General features: G+C 42.3%; 1 protein-coding gene across 2 annotated transcripts in view; it reads left to right on the top strand.

Annotated features, from left to right (window-relative positions):
* gal3st3 (galactose-3-O-sulfotransferase 3) overlaps positions 1-11029 on the top strand; it is a 42886-nt gene extending 31857 nt beyond the window's left edge. For both annotated transcript variants that reach the window (XM_008427910.2, XM_008427911.2), the window contains 2 exons: positions 6276-6366; positions 6846-11029. In XM_008427910.2, coding sequence (XP_008426132.1) covers positions 6276-6366; positions 6846-8115 — 1361 coding nt within the window. In that variant the 3' untranslated portion in view covers positions 8116-11029. The remainder of the gene's footprint in view (positions 1-6275; positions 6367-6845) is intronic.
* The last annotated feature ends 789 nt before the right edge of the window (positions 11030-11818 follow it).

Genomic DNA, 11818 nt, shown 5'->3' on the forward strand with positions numbered 1-11818 from the left:
ACATGATTGGGTTCACCACAGTAAAGGCAAAGCCGGGATCGCATCCTCCTCTGCCGCTCCTCTRGGGTTAGCTTAGCGTGTCCCAGTTGCATGGGTTCTGGTCCTGTAGATGAGGGAAAGGTGGGTGGAGGTTGGACAGCAGACTGGTTACTGACCTGTGCGGAGCGCGGAAGGGCGATGCGGCGGGATCGCTCACTCATCCTTGACCGAATCCGGTTGTCTAATCTTATGGCCAAGTTAATRAATTCATCCAGAGACTCTGGTTCATCTAGAGTAGCCAGTTGGTCCTTTATCTGCTCATTTAGCCCATGAAAGAATGCGCTTTTAAGTGCAGCAGGGTTCCAGCCTGAAGCAGCAGCCATGATTCTAAAATCGATGGCAAAGTCTGACACAGTCTTCTGGCCCTGCTTCAATCCGTGTAATTCACGGGATGCTGAAGTCTTTTCAGCCTCTTGACAAAACACCTGCTGTAACTCCTTCAAAAACTCGGGGAAGGTACACCCATAACTAGAGGCAGAAGAAAACCGGGCTTCGGCCCACTCTAGGGCTCGACCCGTCAACAGGGATAACACGTAGGAAATCTTAGCACTGTCATGCAAAAAGCTCTGCGGTGAATGATTAAAGATGATATTGCATTGGAGAATAAACCCCTTGACCTTCCTGACATCACCTGAAAATTTCTCTGGCGGTGAGGGGCGGACGTCTGAAAACATGGAGCGGACTGGTGGATCCGGAGCCTCAGTCGGGGGAGGTTGAGTGTCGGGAGCCTGCTGAACTGAATTTTGTAAGAAGGTGGTTAGTTCTGATAACTTGTCGTTAGTCTCGGCTTGGCGATTAGCCAACTCCCGTAGTGCGGAGTCGTGAGACTGGACTAGCGCGTGTTGTTCGGACAGCGCCCGTCTGCTGAGGTTATGAATTGGCCTGAGTGTTCTGTCATGTTGGTATTAAGGTTGCGAACCCACATGCAAGAACACAATCAGTCAGAGCGAGTCAAATACAATGATGGTTTATTGAAGGATCAGGGAGCTGGTAGCGAAGCCGAATCGGCGGACCGGTTCTTCTACTGCCAACAGGAAAAACAGGGTTAGCGGGAAATCAGGGGAGTTTCTCCAGGAAGTGACTGAGGTGAGCTTACTTGGGGTGGAGGTATTATGGGCGATGCGGAGCGCAAGCAACGAGTTCGTTGGCGAGCGGTATGTAGCTCCGATGCCGGGCACGACCTGGAACTTGATCCGTCCAGGCGATTCTCCGGGAAGTTCGGGCGTGGGCCTCCTGRCCCGTAGCGTCCCGAAGGGGAAATCCCGGAGAGGGATCGACGAGGGGAGATAACGCGCACACACACACACAAGGAGGGGCGTCTGACCGGCAACACCGGCAGCGTCGGGGAATCACACAGGAGGGAGGTGATCCACAGCGGGGAGACGGACTCACACGAATGCGGGGGCAGCTGGTTTCCGGGAATCAACGAGGAGACGGCGGAGAATCTGACGAGGGAGACAACAAGGGGTTAGACGAGAGTAATCACAGAAGGCCTCTTTCTGGAACGATGGTTACCGTGGTAGGCAAACACTCAGGCGGTGAGACGGAGTGTAGCTGCCGCTTATATCGGATGTCCACGCCCTCTAACCAGCTGCAGGTGTGTGTCCGGGTTGAACCAGGCCACTTCTCAGGGGTGGAGCGTGGGTGACATCTACTGGATGTCCTGAGAAGTGGTGGTTCCAGGGACAGGTGGAAATAAAACTAACTAAAGAAAACAAACTAAGAAACTAGAGAAAAAGGGGAGGACAAACAGACCCTGACAGTATTCTTTTATTATGCAGCTATAGTTTCTATTTCTGATCATTTTATATTCATGTTGTTGTTTTGACGGAAATGGTTATGAATGTCGTTATATTGCTTAGGTAAAATTATTTTCTCCCACCTTGTCGCTTACTCTTACTTAGCAAAACTCAATAAACAAGAGGGCAGTTCTGCATTTCCTGGGGCATCAGCTCCATCTTTTAAAACGTCCACACTAATCGGTTTTAGAAAATCCCTCGATTAATCACCAGATCAATGAAGAAACACCCTCCTATTTGTTTGTATCCTTTAAATCAATAGCCTGCTAGCAAAAGGATCAGGTGTCCTCTTCCAGAGCATTTTTAATTAAAGGGCCCCAAGTGCTGCAGGTGGAAGAGGACAGCGGTGAGGTGAAGGGAGGAGAAGATGAGGTCGACGGAGGGGGAAAGGTCTGCCTGCCGAAAGCCCCTCGAATCCCTTTTCTTATTAACTCTCTGACAGACAATCTACCGCCGTTGACGCACGTACACACAGGGTTACGAACCAGTTCCTCCGAGGACAAGAAACGGCCACTGCCTCTCTCCTGCCCGGCGTAAAGCTGCTGCCGAACACGATCGACTGTTCAGCAGTCACTGCCCAGTTTTTCGCAATTAATTTCGTCTGTAATTTTTCCAAAAGAGGCTTTGCATTTTTATTTTCTCCTATTGAATAACTAAGTGACAGCAAAAATGTGGCTATCAAGTCCATTCGTCCACGTCTTGATAGCTTCATGATTCGTTTCTGTCCTGCAAGCGGGGTAGAATCTTTGCAATAAGATATTCTGTGTAAAATAGTCGTTACCCCCCCAAAACTTTCCTTTTATTATTGATTACTAAAATTATTTATATTTACTAATCGAAGAAGCATTTTGTTTGTTTTTTTGTACTCCCTTGAAGTACTTCTCCTACTTTCGTAGAGTCGTCCCACCGCAGGTTCTTCAAAAAGAAACATTTCCTGTCACATTCAATAAGAAATACCATCTTCTTGGTCATACACGGTTTTCTCGTTATTTTATAATTAATTGCTTACTTTGAGCCACATTTGCAGTTAAAACTCAACAACAAAGGTTTTCATGATTTAGTCCATTGTTTTCTCATAATCCCTTAGATTAGCTGGAAGAAAAGCCTCTACACCTACATAAAGCACCGTATATTAAAGGAGTGGATAAACTGAGCCCCGAGAACAAGTGACACACACTCAATTCAAAGACAGTTTTGACTCTTTAAAATAAATATGCCTGTCACAATAAGCAATAAATCAATGAATAGCATTATAAATTAAAACAGGCTCAATAATTTCCATCTGCTTGATTTGTCAATTTTCTCTTTCCTCTCTCTTTCTACCAAAAACCGCATGGTAAAAGTCTTCAGTCTGGTGCGTTGGTCTCAACTAGCCCTTTTTTTGACGGATAGTTTTGTTTACAGAGACTTCATAACTCATTTTGTTTGTTTATATTTGTTTTCCAATTCCAGTGTTAAATGTTCATTAGCATTTAAAGTTTAGTGATCTTTGAGAATGTGTTCTTGCATCATTATGCCGTTACCATTATATTGCTTGAAAATGGTCTTGAGACAACAATATCATCATTTATCGCAATATAAAATGTGTCTTCTTCTATTTTATTGCTTCTATTTTATTGCCTATAAAGTAGAAGTTGAATATTGATGTTAGTTTTGACTCGTTTCTACTGCTTGTCATTAAATTTAAGTGAAAAAAAAAGTGCATTTCTATCTCTAATGAGGTAAGTGTCGTATATAGTTAATATTTAAACTCCACCTGCTCAAGATGATGGCGGACTTCAGGAGAATTGCTCACCATCCTCAGCAACACTGTCTACCAAGTATCACTTCTGGTTCTTGGGAACTATCCTCACAGATTTGCACCATTTGGGAAAAGGCCCAGCAGAGACTCCACTTACTGCGACATCATCTTCTGCTCAGCCACCGTTCTGTCTCTCATGAGTTTTCCCATCACTTTGTGGTTTGACCGGACTGCAACGAACAGTCGGGTCTGCAGAGGGGACCATCAGCGCCGACCTTCCCGCCACTCAGGACTCGTACAGGTCTGGGGTGAGGAAGCTCCTCTACTGACCCCACACATCCTGAGCACAATCTGTTAGACTTTTACCTCCGGGTCGCTGCAAAAGTAGAGTAGCTGTAAAAATAAGCTGCAGGAGACGCAATTTCTGCTCCCAGGCTTTTCTCTCTGATAAACATTTAACAGTCAGAACGGCCAGCTACCCTGCTGGGAATCAAAGCTGTCATTTGCACAACTCAGCCTTTCCTTTTTCTTTTGTAATGGTGCTGTCTGTATGCAATGTTCTATTTAAAAAATATTCAAGCTTCCCACCTGAGGCATATATAAATTTTTAAGATGTCTGGGCATTTGCACTTCAGACGGTAACTCACTACAAGTTCTACATTTTGCGACATATTTTGTGCATGCATGGGCAGTGAACGCAGGATCAATGTGCAGACGCTGCTTATGAATTTAACTAAAATCACCAGTTTTCAATGGTACTTTGTGCAGCGCTTTGGCAAGCACTCAAAAATATGATCTTTGATAGTGAATTTTAAATAGCAGGAAGATAAATGAAAAAAATATATATAATTTTCACAAGTTTCATTTACCATTGAGTCTCAGCTTTAGTTGGTTTGAAAGCTCCCTAACAATTAACTAACTTGTTTGTTTGTTTTTCTCTATCAGGCCTTTAAATTGCTAGTGTCAGTGCAGTACATACATTTACAACCCAAATAAAATCCTAACAAGAAGAACTAAGAATTACTTCTTCCAAAAACCGCCTGGATTAAGTACAATATTGATTTAGATTGGTGTTTAACAGTGAAGCCGTCTCATAGAAAGAACAGAGCAGACTGGGCTGAAGCCAAGATCCTTCAGTCTTCTATAACTCTGTTGTTGAGAGCGTCATCTGACGGGGCCGCAGCATCACAACCAGGGACCTAAAAAGGCTCAACAACCTGTTAAAGAAAGGCTGGCTCTGTCCTGGGGACGACTGTTGAGCCACTGGAGATGATGATGATGATGATGATGATGCAAAGAAGAAGTTTACATAAAACCATGAATATTATGAGCAACCCTGAACGTCCTGTTCACCAGACTGTTAGAAAAACAAGTCTCTTCAGTCGGAGGCTTCCTGAATACAGTCCGCTACAAGAGATCTTTCCTGCCAACGGCCATCACCATCTACAATAATGATTTAACTGAATGAGTTACAACAAAATTTTTATTTCCCTTTGGGATAAATAAAGTGTTCTTGAATGGGATTGTGATCGAGGGAAACAGAGTCCCGTTTGGAAGCCGAATCAAAGCATGTTGCACCTGACAAATGGTAATTAGACTTTTGATTGCCAATGATTGTGCAGCACAGTTGGGTAGCAGTGTGAAGAAAAAAAACTGTTGAAGAGATATTTATCTTTACAATTATTTTGTTTACTAACACGTGGCGTAGTTCAAGCTCCTTGAAATTGAGCACATATTTTGTACTTTATTTGTTGAGCATGTGGTTCATTAAATGAAGGTTGGTCTGATTTTTATTGTATGGAAATCCATTTCTGGGGGTTAACTTGATTAATTATTAGGTACAGTTATGAAATCAAATAAGCATTATTATTACACACATTTTAAATGTAATTAGTATAAAAATGTACTCTGGAATCTTGGGTAGATTTTGCTATTTCAAAGCTGTTGACTTGAGGTAATCTTTACTAAAAAAAATATTTGGCTAAATTTACCCAACCAGATTGTTTGTAAATTCTTACCTGAGGTTTTTTGGGAGTAAATTCTATAGGGTTTTTTTTTTTAAGTGTATGAACACCTGTGCCATACACAAGATGTAAGGTGAGCTACTGTAATCAGCTGACAATGATGGTGGCAGGACAGTGTAATCAAGAAGAGAACATTAGTCATTGTTATGCAGGTGAAAGGCTGTAAGGAAAGGCTTGGAGATCTTCCAAGGTTCCATTGGTGTCTTAGCATTACAGCTGCATAAATCAAGCGGCATAAAGTTTCTCCATGCCCTGCCCTCTTGAGTCTTTGACTTCAGAACCTGGTGTATGGAACCATCTTTCTAGGATCTGACCGATAAGAAGCCAGAGGTCGTAACAGGAAATGTGACAATTATTGCTTTTGGATGTAATTATGGTATAATTCAGCATATTAATGCTGAGTAAACAAAGCCAGATCACATTACTTTTCTGCTAATGACTCCTGCTAAACTAATGCGTATCTGACTGTTTATGTCTCCTTCCTATTTGGTTTCTCTCTTCCAATTTGGTCTTTTCTTCCCAGTCCTCTTTCCATTCTGAGCCTCAACCTTTTTAAACTTGGCATGCTGTTTGCCTTGTTATCACCTCTACTTGCTTTAATTTTCACCTCTCTCCCGCACTTCCTTTGCTTTTGTTGTCAATCTTCTGACTGGCCCTCCCTTTCTTCCACAGGCCAAATGAAGTGGCAGAAGAAGATATTTCTGGTCCTCATTGTCATCTGTACTGTCAGTCTTCTGCTGCACCATGGGGGCCACTTCACCTGGTAAGGACTGAAGCACAAACCAACAATATGTGAAAAAATAAAATAAATAAAAAAAGAAACAAGGTAGACTTGCTACCTGTGTTAAAGGGTATGTTAAAAATGTTCTATGCCAGTCGCTTAAGTGTAAAGTGTAGGTTTTACTTCAACAACCATCAAATGATGACTTTGAATATATTTCATCTAAAAATCTGTGATCATATATTTTTGTGGTATAAAGACAGCACTGGTTTTTTTATTGTCCTGCAAGTGTTTTTGGTGAAAAGTTGAATTTTTATGCTGAACTGTAGAATTTAAGATTTCATAAAATTTTAAACAGCTTTGCAGAAAGCTAGCAACAATGACTTATTTTTCTTATTTTTTACACACCCTCACTTTTCTCTCTTATTCTCTCCAGTTGTTGTGGAATTATATCTCCAAAGTCACTTGTTTTTGGTTGGAATTGCTAGTTTTTAGACTAACTGCATTTCCTTTTCCTTCAGGAACATGGAGGCCTTCCGCTTTGGCTGCTCTCACCAGTCCCCAGGAACAAAGCCGAAACACACCAACATCGTCTTCCTGAAGACACACAAAACGGCCAGCACCACCATGCAGAACATCCTGTTTCGTTTTGCAGAGCGCAACAACCTGATGGTGGCGTTGCCGGTCCAAGCATGCGGCCATCAGTTCTGCTACCCACGTTCCTTCTCCTCTCACTTCGTCCATCTGCACACGCTGCGACCAAACCTGATCACCAACCACATGCGCTTCAATAAGACGGCATTGCAGCGCCTGATGCCAAATGACACAATATACATTACAATCCTGAGAGAACCAGCCTCCATGTTTGAGTCCTTGTTTACTTACTACAGCCGACACTGTATGAGCTTCAGGAGGGTCCCGAATGGCTCTTTGGAAGCGTTCTTAGCGGAGCCGTCACGTTACTACAGGCCACAAGAGGTAGAGTCTATGTACGCACGCAACACCTTGACCTTCGACCTGGGTGGAGACAAAGATCGTCCGTCAAAAGACTTGGCTTATGCACATGACTTTGTTGCGGAGGTTGAGAAAGTGTTCTCCCTAGTGATGATTTCCGAATACTTTGATGAATCACTTATTCTTCTTCGCCATCTTCTCTCTTGGGATTTGGAGGACGTCCTGTATGTCAAGCTGAACATGCGGACGGAAAGTTCCAAGAAGAGATTGTCTCCAGGTCTTCCTGAAAAGATCCGTGCCTGGAATTCCATAGATGCATACCTTTATGAGTACTTTAATGCTTCATTCTGGCTCAAACTGTCAGATCTGGGTCTAGACTGTGTGGCGAAGGAGGTCCAACTTCTTCGACAGGCCCAAGAGAGACTAATGAGAAGTTGCTTTGGTGGGAAAATGCCACTTCCACGCCCAGCTGCAGAGATCAAGAACAAGGATCTCCGTCCATGGCAGCCAAGCGACAAAGTCGACATCGTCGGCTATGACCTCCCGGTAAATATAAGCCATGAGGCACAGGAGCACTGCCTCAAGTACATCATGCCAGAGATCTCATACACGCGCATCCTTCTACATTCCCAGTCCTTGCGACATCGTCAAAGTTTTCAGAATCGGCCTCCACAAAAGTCACACACCCTCCAACATCACATGCGCACAACCCTGCCTCGGCATTCTCAGGTCCACCGCAGCCAACCGGCGCTCTCTGTTGCTCAGAGCCCAGACTCAGGAACAGAGTCCAAATCTACCGCGAAGCAAAGTGAAGGAACTACGAAGCTAGGGCTTTAATTCTCAAGCAAAATGTGAAAATCTCATCAGAGCCCAGCAGACTGCACACTTCGACTCATCCTGATCCAAAAAAGACTATGATGGTCGTTCATGAAACCCTTTCGGAGTCAAATTTGTATTTAGGAAAACAAAGTAAACTGGGTCACCTTTTCTCTCTGAAACCCCTTTTTAATTCTGACTGATGAAAGACAAAGGATTAACCACGTCTCGACTTCAACCACATTCTCCTCCTTTGGTATGTGGAACAGTAAAAGTGATGGAAAACCAAATAGCAAGGACTAAACTGGAGCTAGACTCAGTGGCTTCAGGTGAAAGTGGTTGTTTGAAGGAAACCAGTTGATGTAAGTCCTGGAACCAATGACAAGGTACTGATAATCTGCTCCATTGTAAAGCACAGAGTGTACTTTGTGTGCACCAGACTAGTTCTGTATCCGATTACTTTAATTTATTTTCCCTTTCTTCAGCTCTGGTTTCCTTGCTCTCTAATTAGCATATATGTTGCTTAAAGTCCTTCAGACACACAATGACACTTGTGGATCAACTGTCAGGTTTTCGAAGACCCTCACTGAGTTCACCTTCTTAACCTTTCTTCTTTATAAAGTCCAGAACCTAAGCAGCAGAGAGAAAGAGAGAGAGCAGAGAAATGGCAGAGTCACACAGACATTACATAGATGTCTGGATGCTGAGTTTTGGCCACCCATTATTGTTATGACTCACACAGAGACAGAGCCCAGATACAGTGTAAAATCTGTGCCTCCTTAACCTTTGACCTCTCTTGCCTCACCCTGGGATACTTTTCTCCATTTCTCAGCCAGGCGCCTTGCTGTTATACCCTACATCTGCACAGAAGCACCAACGTCTTGGTTTAGTGCTGTTCAGATCTGCTTTTGACCTAAATGCCACTGGCCACCTCGTCTTTCAAACGCGCCCTGTGGAAGTGAAGGCTTCAGCAGTGGAGACTGACGCGTGAACATGGCTGCTATTGCAATAAGATTCATAATCTTTTGATATTAAAGCCATGGATTCTTCAATCAAGCCAGAACATCTTTGCCCCAACCGAAGCCTACGTACGAACAACGTGGGGCGACGACGTGAAGACGCAGCCTATGGCAAAAGCTCTATGGTTACACACTTGTACATTTTCATTGCTCGACCAGTGAAAAGCTGCTCATTCTGAACTGAATCTGAAATATAGGAGCGGAAATTGAGAGAGAAGGTAGACTTAAAGCCCGGTAAGACAGGTCGGCAGGTGAACCTGTTGGGGGTCTTGAACTGTCAAACCGTATCCACTTGAACTGTTGTCTGCTCATATTTAAGCTGTAATTTTATTTACATCATGGCAAGAGGAGCCATTAATGTGACTTGAATGCTAAGTTATAAGGAGCTTGTTTTAGAGATTACATAAGAGTTGCACATGTGAGTCGGGAAATGACTCTGCCTCATGTTGAAAGAGGAGCAACAGCGTGGCTGGTATTTTGAGTCTGTATGGGGAGTCCGTGTGGGTGTTGTGTGTGTGTGTGTGCTTGTGTGTTTGTGTCACTATGGCAAAAATGATTGTAAGGAATATTAGACTAATGTGTACTACCATGAAACCAGCTTTCAGCCATTTGGGTTTGTGTCTGTGGATGTTTTTTTTTAACACTGTAAGCTATGAGGACAAAAAGTTAAGCCCAAAACGATTCATTCCCGCAACAAGCAGTTTGTTTCTGATGAAAAAATGAAAGATTGAAGGCAACAATGTTATAGATGTGTCAACCTTGAGAAAATAATAATAAATTAATTACACAATGACAAGTTATCAAACAATATAGAAGCTTTTTTTTTGGTATGACAGTTAGTAAACCCTTCCTAAAGTTGATCCCTTGCTGGTATTTTGGCCGTTTCCTTTCAGTGATGATCTTCAAGTCTTGCAGGTCGGAAGGCCTCCTTGCCATCACCCAAATCTTTAGCTTCCTCCAATGATTCTCCATCGGATTTGAGTTGGGACTCTGGCTGGCTAGCTCCAAAGTTTCAAAAGGAACTTGCTGGTAGGAATATTTTGGGGCTTAGCTGTAAATGAAGGAATGGACAGGCATTTAAACATTGAGAAATGCAATGCAGCCGCAGAACAAATAGCTCAAAAGGTGTTTGGGGCAAATTACCACAATGGTTTAATCTTATGTAAACAGGGCAAAAAACATATTTTGTGTGAGTTCATTAAATCTACACTATCTCTTATTTATTATCAGGGATCTAGTATTCCCGGTGCTGTGTTGTATTTTCGCCTTTTGTTTGTAGTGAGGAAGGGTTGCATTTCCATCGCATTATCATTGTGTCACTGCATACCTCTTAAGGCAGTGCAGACGGAATAAGACAGGGCAGCAATATGAAATATTCATTCTGTACAGATCACTTCTGAAGCTCCAACCAGCCCAATCACCCGATACTTCATTTTTTGTTTGACTCTATTACATGGCGCATAACAAAGAAAGCACACAAACAGTTACGCAAACATAAACAAAGCATTATAATTTATGTTTTCAGAAGGGTGTGAATATTTAAAAGTCAAGTTGAGCTTGAATATGCCAGGTGACCTCATTTTTAAAGTTTTGCAACGCATATTGTTTTTTGTTTGTTTATTTGAAGTAATTTTACATTTGAAGAAACATGTTGTATTTCTTGAAGGTGCATAACACTGTAATAGCAGAGCGTCGATGAGTCTGTTTCATTTTGCAAACCCCCACCAAAGATGCATTATAGGATAATCTCATCTTTGCGCATGTTCTTAAATGTTTGTGGAAAATGCAGACAAGGACTCACCTTTTAAAACAGCTAATAGTGACTTTTCTGTTGTATTTGAATGAGTTTGTGTTAAAACATGTACTAATTGCATCTATTCATTGGGATAATAAAATAAACAGATGATTTGAAAGTACTCAGAAACGTAACAGGTTGGTGTGTGTGTAACACTGAAGTCTTGTGAAGACATTTGGAAACAGGACTAAGCTTTGAATACACTCTTTTGTACTTTAAAGGGAAAATGTCATCATGTTCAGAAAACATAAATGAACTGCAATTGGGTGTTATTTGTATAAAGTTACCCAAATAACATAAATATAAAACTATGTGTAGCTTTAACGAGGTTTCCTTTGTATCTTCACACAAGAAAATGAGCAGCGTCAATTTTTTTCAGTGTCTGAGCCAAATGAATGATAGTCAGTTTTCTGACTTTCCTTCCAAATTCCAGTGTGGTTGATGTAAACTTGAAGTGAATTTTTAGAACCAAGCTATGTGTTGTGTGAAAACAAGTTGCAGAGGGACCTGCAGAGTGTGAATGGTGTAATAGTCAGTTTATTCAGAACACGGCTATGTTAGTGCAGCTCGATCAAACCCTTAAAAAAGCACACTAAGTGATTATGTGTAGATAACTGAGACTTTTAGCTGCTTCCTTTCAAAAGAGTAATGTTTCTTACAACCACTGTCCAGCTCACAAGTAATAAGCAGACTAATCTAGTCACACAGCTTGTAGAAAAAAGTGAGAGATGATGCATTTGTGCATCAAACCAATGTTCAGAGCTGGAGCAAGTCTGAATACGGCCAGAATTTAATTCTTTGCAATCACACAAGGGGATTTGCTAATGCGGCAAATTACAAGCCGACTGAGCTAATCAGAATTTGCTTTTAAACCCTAGCAGCCTTGCTGGTTTGTTAGGTCTCCAATCTG

The sequence above is a fragment of the Poecilia reticulata genome, linkage group LG14 (genome assembly GCF_000633615.1).
Source record: "Poecilia reticulata strain Guanapo linkage group LG14, Guppy_female_1.0+MT, whole genome shotgun sequence".
Taxonomy (NCBI): domain Eukaryota; kingdom Metazoa; phylum Chordata; class Actinopteri; order Cyprinodontiformes; family Poeciliidae; genus Poecilia; species Poecilia reticulata.